This window comes from Limanda limanda, chromosome 14 (assembly GCF_963576545.1).
Source record: "Limanda limanda chromosome 14, fLimLim1.1, whole genome shotgun sequence".
In the NCBI taxonomy this organism is placed as follows: domain Eukaryota; kingdom Metazoa; phylum Chordata; class Actinopteri; order Pleuronectiformes; family Pleuronectidae; genus Limanda; species Limanda limanda.
Genome location: NC_083649.1, coordinates 9237319 through 9263868, shown reverse-complemented (window position 1 = coordinate 9263868; position 26550 = coordinate 9237319). Strand labels below are relative to the sequence as shown.

Sequence of the window (26550 nt, the reverse complement as noted above, 5' to 3'; positions counted from 1 at the left end):
TTTGCCTTTTTTTTTAGGATCTGAATAAAATGAGAATTAAATTACAATGATCGTCCACTTTTCTTTACTGCACGAGAAAAGGTTCAAGACCTTCATCTCTTTAACAGATATCTGGGTCTGTACTTGGTCTGTATTATGTGTCGCTGTGCATCTATGTGCAGCTTTTGCTTCTGTGAGAAGGGACAATTTGGGGGTTCGGTATCTGAATGAATGGGGCAGACTGGGCTTGAACCATCTGCCTTCTAGTGTGCCTTCACCCACAGCCTCCCACAAGATATGTGTCTTACATCCCAAATCCTCAGACATCCACTTCACAGATGCTTCGATTCTGAGCATAAAATTGTCAGGATGTAAAACCAGACCTTGTGGTTTCAGCATGTAGCGTCTCATACAGCTTTATCCCCACGAGAACAAGTCTATTTTTCAGGGTGTGAGTTAATACACATAAAGTCTGATTTGGTCGACTCTTTCTGGGCAGAAATACCAGGAGTTGATTTTATTGAAGAAGCTGTGATGCTTGTTTTGAAATTAATCATTTTATTCAGTCATGTCGCCTTTGCTACGTTCAACTATCACTAAGATTCCCCAACATCAACCTGCTCACAGGTTCCCTCTTTAGCTTCCTACTATAAATGTCAACTTGAAAGTCAACAGATTATCTATTTTTATCACGTTTTGTATCCGCCAGACCTTTTTTTTTTTACTTTTCCCGTTACTTGCTCCCTTTTGGCCCAGTGTCCCCACCTCCGTGTCACCAAACACTGCCTGTCCTATATTTTAATGAGGGCCTATAGTTTAATTTGAGAGTTTATACTGACAACATAGTAAAAGCTAATAAACAAGGAGAGGAGGTAAAACACCAACTTTGAATCTGCTTGTCCAGTTCTTGTGGGTGGTCCACATGTATTTCTCCACTGACAGAAATCATTAATTTAGATTTAAACCTCTGTTGCTCTAGATGCATTATGTCCTAAACTAACTCCGATCATTCTTTAGGACATCGGTTTATTAACTTTGAAGTAATGAGAGGCTGAATTTAGTCCGATGCATTTTCAAAACATGTGTGAAAAATGTTTAAACGAACACTTCGGCTCAGACGTGGTTTGGGAATCGAGCCAGTGGTGCTAAAGTCTTCACACATTTCTGCAGCGATGCTTTACAGCGGCTCTAAATGTGTTGACGTTCATCACTTTTCTGGCTTTTCCTGTCGCTGTGTGTGCTCCAGCCACAGAGCAGAACCACTCCGACACACAGTCAGAGCAGATGGCAAAGATTCAAGGGGTTCGTAATGAAAATCAGGAGGTGAGAAGTCATATATTACCCCATTAAATGACCCAGCGCCTTCAGCTCATTCAGCACAAAGAATGAACGTGTGCAGGGAGAGAAACAGACACACAACAAGAAAAGAAAGCAAGAGAGAGGAAGAAGTAAACAGAGCACCAGTGTCTGGACCAACAGATACTTACTACTCTGAGGGGTTTTCGTCTAATCAGCATTTGCATGTGGGAAACATTAGCAAATGCTTCCCACATGCGAAACCCAAACTGAACTTAATGCAGTTAGAGAGCTCATGTAGGAATTTTCTTTAAAATTGGCGCCACGGGCAAAATTCAGTCCACTCAAGATGTATTTGTTTCAGGACAAGGGTCAGATAAGTTTACTGCAAAGTGAATTTCCCTAATGTTCCAAATGACAGACGTCGAGATACCTTAGACGTTCATCCACCTTAGAAAATACTCCTGGAAAATGTTCAATCATCGTGCTTCAGTTCAGTTTAGTGATGTGAGCATGAAGTCAAGGTAAATCTGTTGTGGAGGAACTTTACCGAAGAGACCCACGCAGCGAAAAGGAAGCAAAACAGGCAACAAGAGGGAGCGAGGGAGAGGGAGAGGGAGACCGAGGCTTAAACATGGAAAGAATTCAGCATCTCTCTCCCGTCTATAAATATTTAGTTCATTTTAAAGACAAACACTTCCAGTTGCATAGACACAGAGCTCCCTGTGCTCGGCAGGCTGCAGCTTCGCCACTTGACCAACTAGTTCAGGGTCCATGACTTCTGTGAACTATGAATATCAATATGTATGTATAATATGCAGTTTCCCACAGCGAAAATTAGGGAAGTGTCATCCTCAAATCAAATTGTGCCTGAAATATATAATTCTACAAAGAATTATGCAACTACCCTACGAAAAAGTATAAATATAAACAAATGAAAGTTTTTCAATTAAATATAGGTAAACACAAGTCGAGGTAAAGTGGTTGCGAGGAGCAGAACCACAAAGACAAATTCCTCTGTATGGAATAGATGACTGTCAGTCTTTTCTGATGTATTTCCTCATTCCTATTATTTGTTTGTTTCATGCATTTGTTGTCATGTCAGTTCCGTCGTCCATTATCTATATCGCTCTAGGGTCCCAGGGGATCTGGAGCCAATCCCAGCTGACATCAGACGAGAGACAGGTACACAGGTCGTAAGGATATGGCCGACATACAGGGACAGACAACCATTAACATACACAGACACAATAAAGAGTCAACAATTAACCTTTCCTCAAATCAGCATAAGTTGGAGGAAGCTGGAGAAAACCCATGTAATAACAGGGGGAACATTCAAAGGTCTGAATAAACTGGGATTCGAACCGTGAACCTTAAGGAAACATTGCTAACCACTGACATCTTTGATAATAAACAATCACAGATAAACAAAATATAAATATCATCCTTGGCCAAGCTCGCAACTGAAGAATATTATCAGACTCTTTGTAGCTCGGTGCATAAATACATAAAAAATAATTTATGTATTGAGAAAAGATGTTTGATTTATCAACTGTAACTTAATCGTTCTTTAGGCTTCACATGAAGTTTATTACCATTTCTACTCAATAAATCCCAAAGATGAAAGTCCAGTTCTGTGTCTGTGGCTTATAGGCTTGTTTTTCTTTCTGTAAATGATGTGCTACTCCGGTTCTTTATTCATGTGAGTGACAGCTCTGATCTGCTGATAGTTCACCAACAGGTCTCTGATCCACCGTTAACACCAGGTTCCTCATTCTCATCCTTTCTCCTCTTCTTCCAGTTGCATCCCAACAGTGTCACTATAGCACCTCACCTCCTTCGTGTTTGATGACAACTCAGTCCTGATCTCTCCATCGTCTCTCTTTTATCTTTGCACCTCCCTCTCCATCTTGACGGAGCATACTGTTCATTCCAGGGCTGTGGTTCCATACGGTACCAACCTGCTGCCTGGGACAGCCGTGATTTGTGGAGTCTTACTGGACGAGTGCCGGAGATACCTGCAAATAAGACTCTGTACATGCAGCAGAGTAACATTCTGGCCATTCCAGCTCACGAGTAAATTAGAAACATGCACCATAACTCAGAGGAATCTCATAAGCAACACACAGACCTTTGATTTACTTCAGAAGAGGGTTTGGTAGATGATGGAGGAGACCAGAGACAATCTTCTGTTTTGCTTTAGAGTAAATGGCTGCAACATGAATTCCATTCAAATGTGAAAAGCAATAATGCAAGTGATTTAGTTTATTACGACCGTACACGTCACAGAGAAATATGCATCTTGCGCATTAAAGTAAAAATCGAGTTGTAGCTTTGAAACATGGAGGAGTTCACGAGAGGAGCTCTGGGTTTGTCTTTCAGTTATTATAAGATTTTGGTCGTTATGGATGAGATTCATGAGGATTCCTCTCAAACGTGACAAAACGTTTACAGACAGAGCCACAGTGCTCCCAGAGTATTTGGCAGAAGACTAGGTGACGTCTTCTGAGAGAAATCTGCTGCTTCAAAATTATTTTTTTGTGATTATAGAAACATCCTACACAAATTGGCTGAGCTTTAATTGATTAATGGCATTGTGTTGTTTTTTTGACATTCATGATTGCACATGTGTTTGATATTGTATTTGTATCGTTTTGGCCGCGTGAAGGGATGAGAATCTGATTGAGTGTTGCTTTGAATCTCTTTTGGATATGGAAAAGAAACAGTCAGTGATCTTGAGATATGCACAAAGTTCTCAGAGGAGCTGTGAAGTCTAGAGAGGAAAGTCAGCAGCTGGTCCTGAAGATGTTGGCGAATAAAGTTGATGGCGGAACAAAATGTTAACTTGGAGTGAATAAATCTGTTAATAATCAAGAAACACAGTTTACCCAAAATAAAATAAAGGAAAGAGCCGAGTGGAAACAAGTTCTGGGGTCTGACTAAACTTTGTGCCTTCATGTGTGATTTCAGACCCCAATTATCTTTTGTTTAACACAACATAACCTAATTCAACTTGAGCTGTTTTTATGTTCACTGAGGAAGAGATAATTTCTAGTCCCATTTGTTTGTCAGATTTACTGAAACGGCTTAAATCTGTGTCGACAGAATCAATCGAACGCAGTGAAGTGTGAGACCATTTGCTCTCCAAGTGATTTCTAGGTTCGTTTAGCTGCCTAATCTTATTAACTCGAAAAAGCTTGACCCTGTCTGGAAATTAAACTGCTCCCATCAAGCCTTGAACTGGTTTCACTCAACCACAGAACAAAAGGAATATTCCAGTATCATATCAAAATCAACAATTGTCAATTGTGTTTCGAAATGTATGCGATTTTGATTGGACCAAGACCGAATCCACACATCTAATGTTGCACAAAGGAGAAGTGACGTGAGTGAGCTGGCGAAAGAGTTTCTGCATCTAAGATGGTTTTACAGTCAATATTTATCCATGATGGCAACATTTAAATTGCACAGAACATACATTACATGTGTTGCAATGCAGCAAGGGAACATCCTCTGACGTCCTCTGTTTACTCTGCACAGTGTAAACAGCCAAGATGGCCGTCTTCCAGTCAACAAGGAGCCATCGCCACAGGAACTGTTGATCTTCAGACATATGCGACGCATCTCTGCTCTCACACGTCTGTTTAAATAAATGTGGATATAAAAAACAACTGAAACAGATGGCTCGTGTTTGAGACATTCCCGCTCTGACCAGAACCTGGCTCAGTGAACGGTAAACTCAACAGACAGTGACGACGGATCAAAGCAGTGGTTGTTTTTTGATGGAGGATTATCTTGTCGATCCGAATAAAAAGAAATACACACATATATATATATATATATATCTGTTTCTGTGAAGAACGCATTCTGAAACAAACAAGTGGGAATATTTATGGATCCACCTGCACTGTGGGTTTTCAGTGAATAATTTCTTTATTTTTCAATTAAAAATGGATTTTACCACATGATAAACTTTATTGGCATGCTGGGAATTTTGACCTTAGACTCTACCTGAAACAAAATAATGGTCGAGGTGGATTTCCACAGCCTCCACTGAGTCAGACACACTTGCATAAAACCCTGTTTCTGGTCAGGCCTCTTTGTTTAGGCCATTTAGGCAAAGTAAGAGATTTAAGGGCAAGAGACAGGAAAGACCAGTTAAGCCGATCCAATCAAAACAAGTCAGCCAAAACAGTAAACAGATGTCGCCAGCCGTAAAGAAGTCTCTTGTCTTGTTTTTTCCTCCCTGTCTTTTATCCAAGCCTGGAACTTAGTCCTTTATACTTCCCCCCAGTTCTCTTAATGTCTCTCTGTCTGTACTTTTTAAAGGTCTTTTTAATGACAAACCTCGACAACACCCTAACAAGAAGCAGCAACGTGTCCCAGTGGATACCATAGTGACTCTGTGAGAAGTTCCACGGCTGTTGGCACTACTGGACGAACGCTGCAGGAACGGAGTGCCAATTCTTTCTCTCTTTCTTCTTCTTCTTCGTCTCTTTATTCCTCTGTCTCTCTTCTCCTTTAACTGATTGAAAAAAGGTCTCTTTCTGCAAACAACTTAGGCTGGATGTCGAGAAGCAGACGGATGAGATACCATCATCACAGGAAGCTAAGTATAGGACAAGCAGACTCGTAATTCCATCCGAGGTGCCTGTCTACTGGAGGTATTTGTGTTGCTTTGGTCTTTCTGTATGAATCACACAAACACAGGCAGGACAGTTCATCTCTTCACCTCAGCAGCAGAAAGAATTGAATCGTACAACTTTTTAGTTGTTGTATAAACTTGCTCTAGACACAAACCTGAGATCTTTGACTGTGCAAAGCTTGTTGTTTTTGTTTTTTCAAAATAAAACACCACGAAACTTTATCAAGGTTTAAACACTCACTTAATTTTAAATGTAATTAATGAAACGGTTTCAGACAGAGAAGACAAATGAGCACTGGACAGTCAGTTGGACAGCAGACCCTTGGATTAATATAAATTTACATAAGAGATCACAACGAGAAGGTTCCTGGTTCTAATCCCAGATTGGCATGGGTCTTTCCTTGGGGAGTTTGTATGTTCTCCTCATGTCTGCGTTAGTTTTGTCCGGGCACTGTGCATGGCCACCTACAGGAGGAGTGGTGTACATGAGGGATGGATGGATGGATTTTGGCAGCTCAGATTTTTAGCATGCAGCAGAAACAACAACAAAAACAGCGGCAGTATTAGAACTTTCATAAAACCACATTATTTGTGTCGTACACGTTATTTTCTATGTGCTACAGGTAAGCCAATATAATACTAGATAGAATACAGTGGTAAAACAAGCATATCATCAATATCTTTGGATCAACAAATAGTATATTTACATATGTAGATTGGTTGTAATCTGGTCAGGGGTTCAATATTATTACGTCTCACACCTCATCTCTTGTGTGTGCTACGTGTCAATTGTTTCTGTTCACATGCATGTTTACATTGCTTACAGCTTTTGAAGCTCTTTATTATTCATTTTCATGAGGCTTGCTATAATTTTTTTAAGAGGTTATCCAACTCTACTGATGGCTTCCAAGATCATTATCGCTTAAAGTTACCACAACAGAACAATCATTTAGGAAACATGATGTATCTACTTTTAAAGTGGCAATAATTAACGTTTCAACAATAAAACTGTATCGAATGCCAACGTGGGAACAATGTGTGCATGTGAAAAGGACTTTTGAGGGGAAATACCAACTTAATCTGCAACTCCCATCAGCTGTGGAGTTTAACAGCAGGTTAAAGTATATTGTTTATTTCTCTGGCTCCAGCTTCACCGTGCTGGTCACGTTTCCGGCTGCAGCAGACGGCTGCTTTCAATGAAAAAGCTGTAAAACTCCAGTGTGCGCTACCTGCTTGGTTCTAAACAACAGCATCGCCCAGTTAGTGAGAAGCTGCTGAACATCTGGAGAGTTGGCTGAGACAGACAGCAGAGGTAAAAAGACAGTCGTTGCTGGAGTATTTGCCAGATGGTCAGAAACACAACTACACATTTGCCTCATTATTGGGAAAAACTGGAAATTCACCTTATCAAGTTAAAGAGGGATGATATTTCAAAGTCTCCATGTTTTATTGACAGATGTATAAATCTTTCATTGCATATACATCAGCTTCAAATTACTTTCTTCCGACAGGGTTAGTTCACACCAGAAGAGGGAGGGTGCACACAATAAGTTCAAAATCACCATCCACAATAAGCAGTTGAAAAACAGAAGTAGTCTGAGAACACAGAAACTCTCTGCTCACACACACACACAGTTTAAAGTTATCCAGGTCTGTGTAAATGACAGGGATTGTGTAATTATAGTTGTGTTAATATGACATAATGTGCAATCCATCCCCAGATGTGTGGGAGTTTTCTGCCGACCGCCTCCATGTTACCATGCAGCTCCACCGGCAAACATGAGCTCATCTCCACATTCAGACTCATAGTTCAAGCTCAGAGCTTAAAATTTGATTCATGCGCGTAAAGTTCGTCCAGGAAACAATCTCCGTTAACCTTCGGTGAACCTCAACGAGAAAGATTTCTTCGAGGAGGCACCGAACTTGGAATTCGTCTCGTATTTGTCATGGTGTAACTGCACAAATATTAAAATAAGTCAAGTCAAGTCAATTTATTTGTAAATCTTGTTTCAAAACAACAGATGTTGACCAAAGTGGCTTAAAAAATCAAACAAACAGAGACAGGAATTAATTTGTGGTGGCAGCTATTTCTAGCCCCAACATGGAACGATTAAGTAAATGACTGAACAGAATAAATAAATGTGTTTCTTCTTTTTTTTTGCCTTCTCTATGTTAGTGGATCGGAAATGGGCCGAACAAAAAAGTCAAAATACATGTCAAATAAATTACTCGCAAAGTAATTTGATTTAGTTTATCACGCTGATGTGTGTTCAAGTGTGTATTTATCCGATAAGTTGGGTTCTAATAATTAGTTATTTAATGCCATACAGAAGAGGTGGGACATCATGATTGACATACTGTGGCTCCACCCCTCGGTCACTGCTGCACAGATTGTGGCTTTAAATACACAAAATGGCAGTTACAGTTTGGACATGTTATTGTGTTAACCACAGGAGGTTTGACTGGAGACAGGCCAAGTTTGTCGAGGCCCCTGTGGAGCGCACACCTGTTCCATCCTGTTCCTTTGATTGAATTTGACTTGTAGGGGGGGGGTGAAGAGAGGTCTGGAGGGGTTCGAACACACAGCCCCAAACATGAGTCTTTCCTCCACAAGGTAGAGAGTAGAAAGGGTTGCTCTTCACTTGTTGTCTCAAAGGTTTTCATGAGCTTTGGATCATCAAATAGAGAAAAAGTAAAAGTGTCAGTCAGACCACCCAGTTTCCTAACTCCCACTCACCTTGGACCTGTTACTGGTAAATACACTATAATTGTTACACCGTCCCATTTTTTGACAATCATCAGTATTCTGTGTTGTCTCTTTTTTATCAAATGCAGTTCTACACAGCCAAAACCCCAAAATCTGAACAAGAGCGTTGAGCCCATAATGGAGCATAAAAATTCTTCAAATAGCTGAAAAGTGGATGCTGCCATAGCTTAAGCCTCCATTTTGGCTCATGCTATTATATAATCATTAACTCATTGTTACCACAAATCTGACAACACATGAAAATACCTCTATGAAAGCCTGTGGGTGCTGGAAGCAATGAAGTGGATGTGATTGATCAAATCCATCCAAAAACAGAAATTTAGCTCTCCTCTAATGCCGAGCCAGGCGTTCCCATGCAGCATTTGTTAAGTGTTTTCAGAAAAAAAGGAAATAGCTCCATTAAGCTAGAGCCCTAAAATCCTAAAAGGCTATTCCTGACTTTAATTATTGGCTTATCAAGACCAAAACGTAAAAACAGCTCCCCACCGCAGGCCACACAAAAACATTTTTATGAATTAAAACACAAGTGGGCCGCTGTCGGATGAACTTGATGAACTTAGCCCGCGCTTTAATCTGAGGGGCATTAATCTTCCGCTCTTCAAAATAAGCACATAAAGTAAAGTTAATCTAGGGCAAATGTATCCGTGTCGGTTACCTCACCACCACCGCACCACTGACGCAGCAGCTTAGTGCGAGCAGGTCCCACAGATGAGAGGCCAGCGAGCCGCCCGGCTGCCAGATGACAGCACTTGTTTGCTTGGCATCGCCATGGTTTCAATGGGCAGGGGCTGGAAGGAAGTGCATGGATGTGGTCGTGTGTGAGGGAGCAAAGCAAGAGCGACTGCATGTAGGATCAATTTGTTTACATGAACATGTCGTGCATTTAATTGGGCATGTGCATGGGGAGTTGGGAGGGCTCATGCTTGGTGGAGTTTGCCTGGGCTCATATGACAATCCCGTTGGACTCGCTGAGCTGCATCACGCCTCCCGTGCGCCGCAAGATTGGGACGTCACTTCATCCACGGGTTAATTCCTCTGAAACTGCAGTGACACAATACTCTCTGGCAGGTTCTGTGTGGGCATGACTCTGATTCCCTCTTTGGACAGAGACTACACTGGTCCCATTGTGTTTTGCGCAGACACAAATGCTTACTTGACCATTTTATTTGTTTGCATCCAGGCTGGGCCGTGACAGGTGATCCTGGGTGACAAAGCGTTTAAGGTTCGCTGTCGAAACATTTGAAAGGGGACATGTTATTCTTTTTAATCCTGAACTTTTTTTTAGAACAGGTTTTACCTGAGGGAGAGGAGCTTGTTTTTTAACATTTTGGATTTTACATACAGATAAAATCTACTCAACACACTGGCGGAAAGAGAACAACAGATAAAGCACAACCTGTGTCCTTAAAAAGTAAATTTTAAAGCGTTTCTAACACACTAAATTAATCTTTAATTTCTGGGATTCACTTGCATTCATTTCATTCAAGGTCAGCTTCAATGTTGTTTATGTAATACATTTCTTAATTTAAGGCCTTTCCCCCCCTAAGTGCCTCTTAGCTGGGTGTGTCAGGGTGTTGAACCAGTTCACCGACCAAAGAGCTTTCACTGGGAGATAAGAGCCTTCATTGTCTGAGTGACCCCGGCTGAGACCGAGTTGGCCACCGCTCTCTCCTACTGTGCATAACGCCACATTAATAACATTGTTCACAGGCCTTGAACTCCTTTATCTGACTTCCAGCCGAGAGAAAGAAACTCGCAGCCACTGGGTGTCAAGTGGAAAGCAGGAGAAGGGCTGGGAGGGGTTGATTGGTGGAGAGGTTTGCGATAAGAAAAGACTGATGGCATGAGGAAGCTTTTTCCCAAACCCTTGGCTCATCAAGTGAACATTGTTGGTAGAGGCGTGTTCAGACAGAAATCTGGGCACCAATTGCTGAACCTTGACCTCTGACGTCTTTAATGCATGATGCCAATCGGCAGACGGGTTGTGTTGAGACGTAGCCATGAAAAACAAGAAAACATCTCGGACGACCCTGAGAAGTGACATCTTCTGCTTTCATGACACTGAAGGAAGGTTAACCAGTGCTTTGTTTGAACATTTCTACTTTCATGACTTCAGTACAATCAATGTAAACATTTCCAGGGCCACCGTGCTGGAAATATTATCTTAACAGTTTGAGTGAGTGTGAGAATTATTTATTCAATCTGTGTGTCTTTCCGTCCAACGCCTCATTCAAATTTAGGGTTTTCCTTTGATTATTTTGCTTTCCCATAGATTATTTTACCTTCTCAAGCTCATTTTCTGACTCCATTCATTGCTTATATTTTATTAAATTACATTCATTCTTCTTCCCTTTCGACACTTTTCCAGCTTTCAATGCCCCTTAATTCAAACCAGCTGTACAGTTTATCGTTAGTATTGGACCAGAATGCTTCTTATGTTATTATTTATATATTATTCTAGTTATGATTGCTGTTATTGCTGCAGTATAAATTGTCATAAGGACATTTGGTTTATGGTATAGTCACGAGTTGAGGATTGCCAAATGTGCTCCTTTCTGTCTTCGAAGACTAAAATAGTTTTTTGGGGATGTCGGTGAAAACAAATTCATAACATATGTAAGACAGAGACTGAGGCGCTACTGACCACGGACTGCAAGCAGCAGTTGTGTTGAACAGAACAAACCTCAGTGTTTCCAGGATGTAGCAGAGCGGTGCTGCAGTCAGCTGAGACACACATAATAATACATGTTAGAGTCTTTTGGCTGTGGCGACGGGGGCCTGCTCTTCCTTCTGCCGATGCCTGACCACTGAATCCCAGACAGCCGGTCTCCCACCCAGCCCCCTCTAATGGTGCGTTCACGTCAAACGCGTTCCAAAGAGAGATGACACACAATGTCAATGCAAAGACTCGACTCTTTGGCAAAGCAAATTGCGCGTAATTCGTTTAGCTGAAATATTTGAACTCAGGCAAAAATTTCTCGTGACCTGTTGTAGGGAAAACCAATCAGGACAGAGCATGAAGCTCACCGCACTCAGGTCCTGGCACCGATCCGAGCTAGGGGTTGATCAAACCATCCACTGGTCAGTTTCCGGTAGCGTTGGAAATGACAGACACCCAGACAGCTACTGGAGAAGACGGTGAAATTCCCCGAGCTGTGTCTGCCTTTGGATGGTTTTTGTGGACTCACACACAACAGCGCTGGCTTCTCTGGGGTTTACACAAAATGCACAACTTGCATGAGTAATGTGAATAAATACAAATGAACCCTTCAACGCAAAGCACTATCCTACATGGTGAAATAGTGCACTTTCTGCATGTGTGCTACTTTGTTTTTGTTATAGAATCCAGGAACAATGTATGGGTTTTGTTGACAGCAGCTTTCAAAGTGGATAAATGTTTCAACAAGAAAATAAACATTTTTGCAGATTATATCTTCACATAGATTCAGAGGGGGGATCCTCATACAAGAAGAAGGGGACAATATTGTTCTCTCATCTTACCCACTGGATGTGGGTGAGTGTATTAATGCTGGGATTGTGTTCCCCTCTCTCCCCTGGCTGGCTCCAGGCTTTCTGCCAGGTCCATACAGTAAAATCCTGAGCCTGAATAGAGGATAAAAGCTGCAGCTGTGGAGGCAGCAGGCAGTCAGACAAAAGTAAATGGAGTCATTCTCCAAATCAAGGCCAACTTGCTGGACTGCTGCTGCAGTTGTAACCCAATTACTCCCAGGCCACATGTTCTCAAAAGCAGGGACGTCAGGCCGAGGGGGAAGCCCTTCTTCTTTCTCCTGCAGCCACCCCGTAAAAAAAAAAGCACTGGAGGGGTGGAGAGGGAGGGTGGCGCGGAGAGTAAGTGTTATTCCATATGACCCAAGTGTAAAGTCCGTTTCACATGTTGTGGCTGTGGACGAGGGCTGACATGTGGTGTGGTATGGTGGGCTGAATATTCTAGAATGCAACTGGAATTCGGATATGAGAGACGACAGGCAACCTACAAGAGATAGAGAGATGATTGGGTGGAAGTTAAATGAAGGAAAGAATTCACCTAATTTATTCTACACTTGAATTTTAAGACAGCCCCAAGGTCATTTTGTAGTTATACACTCACAAGGTAAATCCATAGATTTTATAAATCCAGGTAAAAGCACTGAGTGATGATCTGAGTATGGTGAGGAGTAATGACTGATGTGAGAGTTTATATAGTAAGCTACTGCACAGAGTGTGATTGGTCAACTTCCTTGACCATGTGTTGGAAATCTCACGCCCCTTACCCTGAGGCATCAGCTGTGAACCCACTGCAGCCACACTGGGAAGGTATTGCAGAACCAATTCAAGCCAGACATGATGCAGGTCTCTTGACCATAGGAGAAACATTCAATGACTCCATAGCTGGACATTGAACTTATCAAATCTTGTACATGCATTGAATTCACATCATCAACATTGGAGTCCAAAGATATGTCATGATCTGTTATGCAGTATTTAGTTGCATGTTATTGCCCCCTTGTGGTGGTAAGAGGAGAGCAATTTAACACCACATGCAGGTATTTGCAGCCTGAATGAATTTGAAGGTAAGTGAGAAAATGATTCATTCATTAGTTGGAAAGTTACCAAACCTAACCACATTTAAAAAAAAAAAAAAGTAAACAGAGATTATAGTGGTTTCCTTTCTCTCTCTCTCTCATCCGGGTACATGTGATGGCCTTTGTCTCCATCATGTGGTTAAAGACGTTCACCACATTACCTGCAACTCAAACTTCAAGTTCTCCAATCGTAATGAGCGAGTGCTGGTTCCTTGAGTGACCTGAATGTTTGACTTTTTGTTTTATTCCTTGGTCCACTTGGTTAACCCATGTTATAAATGTTCCCTCAGGTTGTTTTGCTGTCTCTGGCGTCTCCCTCATTATATTGTAGACCACAACATCCAGGATTTCTGAGTCCTCTTTGTTCCTCAGTGACCATGACGGCCTCCAGTGATGTCGCTGGGCCATCATTACTATTGCACCTCTAACCTGAAAGCAGAACAGAGAAAAGAAAGAGGTAAATCAGTGTCATGACCTCAACGGCAGCAAGTAAAGTGGTTGAGTTTGTATCCTAACAATGAAGTGAGGTTATCCAGCGGCTGCAGTGAGGTCATCCACAGAGGGAGGAATCCCAAGTAGGATAACTGGCAAACAGTCAGATCTGCGTGCCTGCAGCATGTTATCTTCCAAAATAGATATAATCACTATGATAATCGTCACGCCGTTCCCTGTCATCACCTTCCAGACGGTCGTGGAGCGGGCAAACACAAGGGATTGTAGTAGCAGGAAGCAGAGGAGAGATGCAAAGCAGCAAACCAGCGGTACCTGTGCACATGTGAGTCGTGTCAGTTTCTGTTTTCATCTAAGAATAGTTGGGATATCTCTTAAAGGTTCAGCTCTTCAAACCATTTTGTTCCTTGTGATCTAAAGCAGAAACTATGGCTGCTCATACCAGGCAGTGCAGTTGCAGAGAGAACAAGGCATAAGTAGGTTAAAGGTGTGGCAGGTATAGGATACCACAGCAGTTTAACAAAGGGTGTTAAAGAAAAATGACTCAAGGCGACAACAAAACAAAGGAGCTTAGGATGAAAGAAACACACAATAAGAACTGGTGCACAAGTCGTAGCGGGAATGAAAATACAGCAGAAGTTACTTTCACAGAAAACTGTGCTATAAGCAGCAAAAGCTTATTTTAAATCGCATCGTGTTGTGTTTACTGTCTGGTGTTGCGCCCTTATCCATAAAAAAAGCAGGAGAATCATGTTACACTCAAAAGATGCTGCTATCAGTTGTTTACATAAAGGTTACAAATTCAACTTCGGAATATGAATATTACCCATCAGCTGTTTGTAAAGGATGCATCTTTGTTTGGTAAACAATTACGCCTTAATTTCGGCAAAGATGATTTCAGACCCTGACAAGTCCGGTAGGGCTCGGACAATGATTTGCAGGGAGGGGTTCATGTAGTAGTCTGTCACATGGGCTAGTCCAATCCACTTGCTCTTTCTGCCCTGCGCGTGCCTGTAATCGATATCAATAAACAAAGCGGCCGTCGGGTTGGACTCGGGCTTTCTTATTTTTCTCAGTCGGGTTCTGTGGTCGGGTCAGACCAAAAATAGCACCCGACCCGCACTCTAATGTGCACACAAGTGCATAGATACCGATTGGGTTGGGGTTTGTAATTAGGGTGTTTGGCTGTTAGGTGTGACTTGGTGTCCCCCCCCCCCTTGAGTGAGCCCATGCCGTCTGTGGTGCTGTAGATGTACACTGCGGTTGTTTATAGCATCTGTAATAATAATAATAATATTATATTAACAGTATAGCTGTTTCATGTCAGAACTCAACCGCTCCCATGTGCCATACCACAATGTGACAGGGTATTGAAACTGTTTTTTACTTTTCCAATAAGAAAAAGGTACCTTAAGATGATTTCATTATAGCACAATAGATGATAATAGACGTTACTATCTCTTGATAAAGTGTGCAAAATGTCACAAGGTCTAACTTTGAGGAAACTTTGAGGTTTTTTTCATTTCAGTTTTTGTGTTTCAAAGCTGCCTCTACTGTCTGACATGTTTGCCCTGTTTATTCCTGCTGCTGTCTGTAATTAAACTGACATGGAATAATTGAGCTGGATAAGTTATTAAGCTAACTTCTTAGTTCCTGTTCTAGAGAGCTTTTGTTGATTTAATTTGGACGGTTCTCACGATCTGCTCTTCCCTGGCGTTCACCCGCGGCTTTGCTTCTGTCTTGAATAATGAAAGAATTCTTATTGACAAAGCATATTATAACTTTATTAAGTGGCTCAGTGAGAACTTCAAGAAAACATTCCAGAGATGCCGCCTTTAAAGTTAATTTGATAACAGGGAAATACAGAAAGAAAAAACACATTGCAAACAACGTGCTCGGTTCAAGTAATTACCAGCCTGCATGCAAGAATGGGAAATCTAGGGTGTGTCCTCCCGCCTCTCACAAACGAGTGTCAACCGGTGTTGAGTGAACAGTTAAGTTGTCACTAAAAAGGAGGGATTACATAAGTCTGGTAGGACAGGGGAGTTAAATGCAACCTAACCGGTTGGTGGAGGTGTACAATGAATCCTCACTCTTGTCCACATGCAGGATAAACCGATGTAAGAACTCAAGTGTCCCTCTTGCCCTTGGACTTCTCAGTAACTTCATGTCATCTTTATGTCATACTCATTGAACTTTTTATATAACTTTTATATAGCTTTGACGTTGTGTTCACTTTGTTCATTGTTGTTTGACTGCTGATTTTTGCTCGACAGCCACAAATTAACCCCAATCAGTGGTTATAAATATATCCACATAACCCTCAGTCCTATAATTATACTGCAACACTGCACGCACGCACACAAACACACACACAAACATAGAGCTGTACTTTTCAAACTCCTCTCTCTCCCCCGCCTGCATTAGAGCAACAATGGTGTTGGTGACTGATGTTCTGATGTTTGAGCCCATGATGATTGTAAACGGCCGCCTGAACATTCAGCAGCACACAGACAGACACCATGAGACAAAGTATGTTTTTATAATATAATTACAATTAATCACATGTGTTAATCAATTTACTAACACCGTCATCAGTGTTCCCACCTGCAGCCACTGGATTGGACAGGATGGCATTTCCCATATCCCGGAGCTCCCCTCCAGCTAGTTGAACGGCAGAGCTCACACGTCAAGGGAACAAACGAAGAAGTGGAGAAGCAGAAAGAGAAGCAGGGTTTTGCAGAGGGTCACACGCTACTGATTTCACTCGCTCTGACATTGTCTCACTTCCCATCGTCCAGTTCTGGCGGATCGATGGGAGGCAGTCATATGATTTAAACAACAACAACAGAACTCTCAATTATAGCTACAGCAACACTCCTACTTGTTTTCAATATTGCAAAAGTCACCCTAATGAATACTCTGCTCAAAACAATGAAGAATGACCTTGAATCAATGCTGCTTCCATTATGAGGTTTATACAAATAATATTTTATTGAAGACCTTGGGTTTTGATGAAATGGGCCTGCTTAAGAAAGTTAATACTCTCTTATTAAATTGCAGAAGATTAAATAAAAGTTCAGAGAAAAAAAGGAAGCCCATTCTATTCTATACAGTAAACGAGAGTAAGAAAGGGACGTGAGAAGATAAGAAAGAGAGGAATGAGAGAACGGAGGGGAGGTGCCACTGTGCAGTGCAGATTAACCATATTAGTAGAGAATGACAGTTTAATGGAAAGTTGAGACTCTCCTCCTTTGTCTTTTAATCCCTCTTTGTTTTCATTTCTAAACCGCGTAGATGTTGTCATGGTTTCATTCAGTCAGACCACTACTAAGTATGTAGACTGACAGAACACTTATAGGGTTTAAGACAAAATTCCTTTGTCGAAACAAGACTTTTAAACGACTTTAACCTTGGCTGGTTTGAGCAGTCGAGGAAGTGCAGATTTGACGATGTCACCGTGGCAACCCAGATTTAATGTTGTCATCATTTAATGTTTGAGCTGAGCAGATCAAACAATATCACTGATAATATTCTTTTATAGAACTTAATATAAAACAAGGGCAAATACAGTTTTCGTTCATGTTCATTATTTATAGTGTAAAATTGGTTTTAATAATCAGGAGCCAATTATTTTGATTTTCTTAAATCGTATATACATATCCTACACGTTGAAATATGTGCAAGAAATATTTTATACATCTTTTAGCGATGGGTTGCCCTCATTCATTTTTCTCATTCCAGTGAGTTCAGTTACTGTCGGATAATTTCTGTTTATTATGCTTTTGTGAACAAGACAAATACAAAAATTTGAATCAGAAAAACCGAGTCTAATATTGTCAGGCTTTCCTTTTAGGATCTAATTAGGTTTTTCCTGGAAAAGTTGTTTGTTGTCTTCAAAGGGAAAGAAATCCTCACGATGAAAACTCAGAAATGACAAAGCTTTGTTTATTTTTAGGTCCTAACAAGAGTCCAACTAAGTCAGCTATAAAAAGTATTACAACTTGTTCTGTTTGCTCTTTCTTTCAAACCTGAGAGTTTCCGTCCCTGTGTTGAACACTGAGGCAGGAGGACCCTCCCTCAGTCTATTACCTTACATCTGTACACCATTAGGAGAACAGCGCCTGTCTAATTCCACACATTCTCCCTTCTCTAAAAGCAATACCCAAGGTTAGGTTATATATAAAAGGCCAACTAGCAGTATATAGTGTCGACACTTCGGGACTTTCATATCTAATGCAGATTCCCAAACACAGAAGCACCTGAATCCAAGTCTTTTGCGTATTCCACCAGGGGCAAGACGTAAAGACACAACGTGATTTAGGAATGGTAACTTTAGGCTAAACTGTCCAATAGGATGCAACATAGAGTGACAGCAATTCTAGCCGTTCATGGATGTGCTGTTGGAATTGGGAGAGGGAGATATACTGGGATGCTGTGGGAGACATCTTCAGACTTGGGGGGGTGACAATTGCTCACGTTACTCCTTAAGAGTGCTATAGGCAGAACTTCCACTGAGACGATGCAGATTTTTAATAAGACAAATCATTAATAAGATTAAATAAACAGAACGTTGTGGTTTTTGTATCGTTGCTGCATTGAACCTGATCCTCTTAGGTAACAGGTAACAAATGACAGGGTTGTGTAACTTTTGTAATCCAAATGTTGCCATCAAACGTCTTAAAATACACAATATACCTATGCCAACATAAGCTACCTGTTTGTTCCTGCTCCAGGTTTAAATTGACCTTTAAAAACTGCAGTGGGTGTCAGTCTGCCTCTGTAACCTGAGAACAGAAACCTTACCTGTATGATTGTTGTCCCACAGGTTTGTCGGAGAAGGCAGGTCTAGCAGCAGAGTCATTAAACCCACATGTAGTGTTTGCGTGCGCATCCGTCTGTGGATAAATAGATGTCCTGAGAGAAATGCTCTGGAACTATTGTCATGACTGCGCCCAAGGAGACGTCTGCGTTGTGCAGGGCGGGAGTTGCTTGTGCACTTGGGAGGGCGAGGCACATCCCAACACATGTGCCCCAGGGCTTTTATGTTCATGTGTGGCTCATTTAGGCAGTAAAAATGATTCTGCGCTGCGCTTGGCACCAGAGGTCTCCGCAGGACGCAGCTACAGTAAACCACCGGAGAGGAAACTTTGAACATGAAGGATTACGATGAGAGCATCGCGTTCCTGGGGCAATGGGGACGTTTCCAGCTGGTCGTGTTCTTCCTGCTCTGCTCCACCATTGTTCCCAATGGCTTTGGAGCTTTCACCCTCGTCTTCCTCACGGACATGCCGAGCCACCACTGCCTGGTGCCGGACGACAACCTCACAGAGGACTGGCGCAAAGCCACCATACCAGTGGAGGTGAGAGCTCCCTCTCATTCATTTCCCTCAATGAACACGCGGTTCTTTTGAATAAGGGCGTAATAGTTTAAATATTACGATAGCATATCCTTCATAAAACATTTGTATTCACTGTTATTTGATAAGATAAGACTTTATTTATCTCCAAGCTCTGGCTCCGAGATTACAGTAACACTATCAAAAAAACGAATAGAGTTAAGTTAAACAATGAAAGTGAAAAATTGAAGTTTATAGTCAATTAAATAGAGATAGAAAGTATAGATGCTGAGAACTGCAGAACCAGTGTCTTATAGTAAATATCAACAGTTGCATGAGACAGAGAAACTAGTACACACACACAAAGTGGCAGTGATTGTAAAGGATAAAGTAGTAATTAATATGGGATATTACACCTGATATTGAAATAATATAATAATGATGGTGGTCATTATTGCACATGTTTGGTTATGATGCACATGAAGAAAGAGAAAGAACATTATTGCACTTCTCTTGTGTTGGTTGTGTCCAAAACATCAGTTTTTCTCTGAAGTGCAATTCCACACATCAATTCCAAGTAATTTCTTTGCTTTGCCAAAGACATTTCTGCAGAATATTTATAATTTAAGAATTCAAAGGTCAAATTCTTAGTTCTGTTTTCTAATTAAGCAACTTTGTTCCTGTAGTGTAACTATTGTACAAACATAATACAGATGGTAACATACAGTAGTAGCGTGGCCATATTTCTTGGTTGTATAGGGTTGCAAAATTCCGGGAATTTTCAAAGTTGGAAACTTTCCATGGGAATTAACGGGAATCAACGGGAATCAACGGGAATAAACTGGAAATGTTGTGGGTAATTTATACTAACTGTATTTACCTTGTCATATACTGACATAAATATAAACATTTTGTTTTGTCATAAGCTGATTTGAGCCCTGAGGAAACTTTGGGCACTTAACTATATGCTTCTGCATCGTTGTGGCATTCTTAACATAGGTCTTTTCACAGTATTTGCAAATGTACACAGCCTTTCCTTCTACATTGGATGGGGTGAAATGCCTCCACACATGAGATAGTGCACGTGGCATTGTTCTGTAGAATAAGATGAGAAAAAAGTTTGTAGAAAAACACTAATGCAATGCCAGAGATATAAATAGTTAGCCACACAATTGGAATCGTCTGTAAACATATTTTACAATTGATGGAAAATTGAATGGAAATAGGCTAGATGAACAGATGAACAATCCTCAATCAGCATGCTAATATATTTTCCCCAGTAATATCATCGAAACTTACCTGACAAGTCCTGCACACTACAGCAGGCCTCAATCAGCCCTGCTGTAGTGTGAAGGATGATTATCTGTGCATGTGATGGAAGAATGCACAGTGGAGGGTTGAAATGCAACATGCAGGTGCTGCATTCCATACATCTTTAAAATAGAGTTTTGAATGATGTTTTTATTGCTCAGCGTTTAATTTTGCCTAGTTTTTTGTTTTTTTTCAAAATTCCCAAAATTCCCGAGCTAAACTTCCCATGGAAAGTTTACGGAAAGCTTACGGAAATTTACCGGAAACTTTCCGCCGGTATTACAATACAGGTATTGTATGGATATAGTGCCCAATTAATGCCATATATTTCCTTTGTCTTGTTATTATTTTACACAATATGTTATGACAGATAATATTACTGCAAAATAAACCCTTGTAATCTAGTGACTTATTGTTATTTTGACCACTCTGAGGTGGTGAATGGGAAAGAGGAGCAGAGCAGATGCAGCAGATACAGGTTGGATGTGGTCAGGAATCTGTCCGCTCAGGGCTTCGTTCCCGGCAGAGACGTCAACCTCACCGACCTGGAGCAGGAGGCCTGTGTGGACGGGTGGAGCTACAGCACGGACACGTACAAATCCACTGTAGTCTCTGAGGTAAGGGTGTGATGGCTGAGACTGTGAGTGAGCTTATTTGTCTCTTGCTGTGTCCTGAAGGTTTTTAATTATCAGCTTACAGGGAGAGGCTGATGTGCCTATACTGCATATAAAGGCACATCAGCCTCTCCCTGTCTATGTCTATTTGTATCCCTACAGCATATACGTGCGTTTGAAACTCTCTCTTTGTTCCGTCCGTACTGAAATTAAAGGGGCGTCAATAAAGATGTTGACAAAATGCTGGGCCCAGGATTTCTTAGGCTCGAGTCCACGTGGTGCATTTGACAAAAATAAATAAATATTTCTCTCAGAAAGCCTGGAAGGCAAACTTCTCCCACGTGCACATGTGGATCAAGAGATTTCTATTCAGGAAGTGTTCTTGTTGTGCAAACAGCAATGAAAACAGACCCTCCTTGGCTCAGGTAATCATATCTTGTTGTCCGTGCAATTCCTTGTTCAAATGTTAATGCAATGATATTTCAGTTTAACCTGGTGTGCGATGAAGAGTGGAAGCAGCCGTTAACCGCCACAGTCTATTTCCTGGGAAGTCTGTGTGGATCTTTCTTCTCCGGGCTGCTGTCAGACAGGTATTCAAACACCTGCTCCACGGGATATACACTGAACACTTCATTTAAGGTCATGTTGTAATGTATGAGTTATTTATGAAGACTGCTGGGCTTTTAAACTCCATAAAGAAAGACAATGAACTTTTATTATATATGTGATGTGGCAGTTGGAGTCTTGACATTTTTATCTTTCACCGTATATTACTTTACACATGGCAAGTATTAACTTGTGTGCACAAAATTGAAAATTAATTTTAGGAGACTTTAGGTTTTGTGTGGTTTAATCCCCCTGAAACTGTGATTCTCCATCATGCTTTCACTTTTCAAACTCAATTTATGGTGCATAACATTTCTATACTTTTACGTCAATACAACTTTGAATGCAATACTTAATATTATGACATTTATGAAAAGACTCAACTCAGAAACCCAAGTGTTTCCTCCACCGCTGACGATATTCACAGTAAAACATTTAGTCTTAGACGACTGTACAATATATCTTGATTTATTGTACTTCTCCCTACAGATTTGGAAGGAAGCCTGTTCTTTTTGCCACCGTAGCACTTCAGACGGTTTTTACCTTCATTCTCGTCTACTCTGCCTCATGGCTAATGTTAACCATCCTCCTCTTCATCAATGGTTTGGGGCAGATATCAAACTTCGTAGCTGCTTTAGTGCTCGGTAAATATACGCTTCCCCTCTATCGTCACACACTTTCAAGATTTACAATGAAAGTGTAAATAACTTTCTTTCTCTCTGCGTGCAGGAGCTGAGATCTTCACCGGCAACGTGCGCGTCCTCTACTCATCTTTGGGCACGTGTTTAGGTTTCACCATCGGCTACATGATGCTGCCGGCCTTCGCTTACTTTATTAGAGACTGGAGATCTCTCACTTTGGCTTTGGCGCTGCCTGGCCTGCTCTACATCCCCCACTGGTGGTAAGTTGCACCCATTTAAAGGAAGCTCATATTTGTGGTTACCCTACTTTGAAGGCTCATGAATGGAATGCGTTGTCTCTTACCAGGATATAAATAAGTGTGTTTGTTAGACAGAAGTTGAATCATTCATTATGGAACCCCCCCATCATCGTGACCAACAGTCCCAGTGGAGTTAAACTTTAGGTGAAACCACAGACAAAACATCAGTGTCCGAGAACGAGTAGAACAAAGCTTAGACATGTTTTACATGTTTTCATTACAGAGTAAGAATTTCCAAAAAGAAATGAAGTGACTGAAACAAATGTGGAACTAAAGTAAAGAAAGGTGTCAATTTTTTTTTTTGATTGTAAAGCGGGTCAGAGTGCTATTAATCCTGTGAAAGTATCAAAATACTGAATCTACTGAGAAATGCACAGCCTGTATTCATAAACTGTGTAAACTGGATCCATCTGGTCTCCGCCGTGTGGAATGTGGTCTTTCAGCCGCGAGTGCAGCACACACTCAGCGCCTGCATGGCGGCTTGCAGCTAGTCAGCTCGCAGCTAGTTACCCAGAGACTTTATGGAGAATGAGCTGAGCCTCTTTAATCCTGGTTCAGCAGCAGTTGGTTGTGGTTTTGCTCTCTAAGATCACAGCTTGCCAAGAAACAAACCTGTTCTAACTGGATGTCCTTGATATTTAGGACACCGCTAATGAGAGCTTTCAGGAAGCCCGCTCAACAAACATGCACATACATGAACAGTGACATGAAGTTGCACTTGAACCGGCAGATAAACTTGTATTAGAACAGATAGAGAGTTTGACAAAATTCTCTGCTCAGTGCAACAGCAACACACTATATTTGTATACATTGAAATGACTGTTTGCTGCTGTATATTTAATTTATGTTGTAAAGTTATTGTCTTTAGATCCACTGAAACTGTTGAACTGCAGGTTCATCCCGGAGTCTCCTCGGTGGCTGCTCTCTCAGGGAAGAAGGGAGGAGGCTGAAGCCATCGTGAGAAAAGCTGCTAAATGGAACAAACTGCAGGCTCCTCCCGTCATCTTTGAGATTTGCAGTGTAAGTTGATCTGAACCCTTTTAGCAGTGAGGCTGAGATGTACAGTATGTGGATGAAATACAGAGACACACCCTTTGTTTTGGGAAGAAATAATAATCCAGAGCTCTTTTACGATGAACATCTTGAGCCTGAGGTCCTTGTGTCTTGCAGGAAGATGAGGATAAAACAGAGGTGAAGGAAAGCCACAGTGTCTTCGACCTGCTGAGGACGAGCAACATCAGAATCACAACAATCCTTCTCTGCTGGGTATCGTGAGTTTCACTTCATCCTCCATATATCACATCACGCTGAGATCCTCTCTAACCCTGTCGACAGTTTCAGAATTACAGGCTGCGATGGCTGAGACAGCTCAATATATTAGAACCAGTGAAGAGAATATATTTCACTTTGCAAACACACGTTTAGAAAAGAAAATTGTTTATAAATGGATGTTTTTGCACGATTAACTTTGAAATAGTTTTTTATATGAGTGAAGTTTACCGCCACAGTTATGTATATGTGTATATTATATATACATATAAATTAGGGCCTTCAACAGATTAAAAAAAATTAACTTATCAAACAAAAAAACACACAGTGCTGTGTTTTCAAAGAGGCTCAGGCCTATTACTCCTACCTATAAGTGGCAGCCAGGTATTTAAATATCATGTATGATAAATTGTGTAAAAAAAAAAGTAAATATCGTATTGTAGTGAAGTATAGAGGAATGTCCATGTGCATGTTTATGTGTCTGGGCATGTTTATGTACGTGTGCATGTGTACATTTATATGCATTGTGGGTGCCCGGCCCTTGCAAGAGGAGAACAGTGGGTAGACAAACTGGAAACAGAGCAGTCAGACGCAGGGATGTATGGTAAATAGAAATTAGGCGTTTATTTACAACTGGGGGAAAAGGGAGGAGGGCGCATAAAGATAACTCAAATAGCTTTGCCAGTCTGGCAGTTGGGGTCTGGGGCTCCAGCGGGATCTTCCTGATTCAACGAGAGAGAAAGACAGCAGTTAATCCTCTTCATCTGACAAAAAGGCAGGCCGTTGGCCTCTTACCCTGAGACTCCTTTTGAAAGCGTCTGGTTCCTACTCCCTCAGTGGCTCAAGAGACTCTGGCCCCATTTCCTCTGGTTTTTAAAAGGGCTCCTGATTGCCTCTTGATTCAGTGCACCTGTGAGGGACAACCAGAGACACCTGGGAGGGGAGGAGCTCCCAAGGAGGATCCCCTGGGGTAGTACCGCCCCTCCAATACCACGCCTCTGGATTGTCTCTGCCTGGCTGTCCTCAGCCATGTGTGGCACGGCTGACAGGCTGGGCCATCACAGCATGTGTATATGTATCTGCATGTGTATGTGCTTGTGTATGAGTGTTTACATGTGCATTTTGTATGCATGTGTACGCACATATGTATGTTTTAAGGTTATTTATATTCAGATTTCTGCTGCAGGTTCACCATGATGACCGGATACTTTGGCCTGTCCTTCAGCACGGCCCAGCTCCATGATAACCCCTACATCAGCTGTTTCATCTCAGCAGCCATAGAGTTTCCTGGGTACATCAGCAGCTGGCTGGCGCTACGATATTTTCCACGGCGAAAAGCTATGATCGGCATCTTGATCCTTGGATCAGTGCCACTGTTACTCATTCAATTTGTACCTGAAAGTAAGTTAAATCATCATTAGCCTACAGGAGTTACAGATAATAGTTATATAGTGTTAGTGGCAGTTGGAGCCTTGAGGTGAACTGTTTCAAGATGTTGTTTCAGTGTCGAATGACTGATGAGGTCTGGTTTCAAACATCACTGGTCTTTTCAGAAAGGGCTTCATTCATTGTGACACTGGGCCTGAAATACACAAACTATTTTTTACAGTTTCATACTTCATGATACCATATACGTTTAATGCAGCATCACTGGATAAAAGGTATTTAGAGGCTGCTTCAAGTTTTGCAAGCCGCAAGCTTTTCACAGTGCTCGCTCCTTTTGAAATCCTAAACAACGTCCAGAAAGCTGCACAAGGCTTCATACACAAATGACAAATCCATTTAAATTGCACACACTCATAGATAGCAGTCTCCTCAACGCACCAGAAACAAGACCCGTGAATTATTAGCCCCGTTGTTCAGATACAGGCCGAAATTGAAACAGTTCTTTCTCGGACCATTTTTCAGGGAGCAAACGCAACCTTCCTTCAAGCGACATGGAAATCCGTTCGGTAGATTTTGCATACTCCTGCTGACAAACAGACAGACAGGCAGGAGTGTAAACAATCGTCCTGGGCAGTGGTAATACAGAGCTCCAGGCTTTGTTGTGTTTCCACTGTGTTGGCTTTGGATAAAAAACAAACTCTCCCCTTATCTTTCAGCTCTACCACACTTGTCTCTTGCTCTGGAGATATTGGGTAAATACGCTCTCACCGCTGGTGTCTCCATGATATTTACCTACACCTCGGAGCTCTACCCAACGCCGCTCAGGAACACGGCCACAGGAACAACGTCCACTATCTCCAGAGTGGGGGCCTGCATCGCACCATTTTTGTTGCAGCTGAGTGAGTACACACATTTGCGTTTTTATTTTGTGGCCCCTTTCTATCTGATTTCCCCTCCCTTAAGACCCAGAGCCCATTCTACCATCTAAACGTCCCCTTCTCCTTGGTTTAGGGATCTACCTGAAGGGCCTTCCTCATATTGTGATGGGGTCTCTGTGTGTTGTGTCGATCTTTGCCACCCTCTTCCTCCCCGAGAGTTTCGGACGACCTCTCCCCGAAACTATTCAAGAGATGCACAAAAGAGAAAGGTATTCTGCTTCAGAAATACATATGTTTTTTTCTACCTACCAAATTATATTGGCCAATGCATTGAATAACTACAGGGTGGAAGTGATTGAATTCAGAACCCTACAAGTAATATTGTTTTTGTGTGTTTGTCTTTCTTACTTCTGACAGGATACGGTGTCCATGCATCAGTGGGGGGGAACAAAACGTACACGTTCACTACCAGGACAGTCTACTATGA

At 41.6% G+C, this 26550-nt stretch overlaps 1 protein-coding gene across 1 annotated transcript; it reads left to right on the top strand.

Moving 5' to 3' along the window:
- The first annotated feature begins 18876 nt into the window (after nucleotides 1-18876).
- LOC133019824 (solute carrier family 22 member 4-like) lies at nucleotides 18877-26550 on the top strand. The gene is made up of 11 exons (XM_061086393.1): nucleotides 18877-19083; nucleotides 20805-20987; nucleotides 21471-21574; nucleotides 22080-22234; nucleotides 22320-22491; nucleotides 23424-23550; nucleotides 23701-23801; nucleotides 24986-25200; nucleotides 25902-26084; nucleotides 26197-26332; nucleotides 26481-26550. Exons 1-11 carry the CDS (start codon nucleotides 18877-18879, stop codon nucleotides 26548-26550), a joined length of 1653 nt encoding a protein of 550 aa, XP_060942376.1.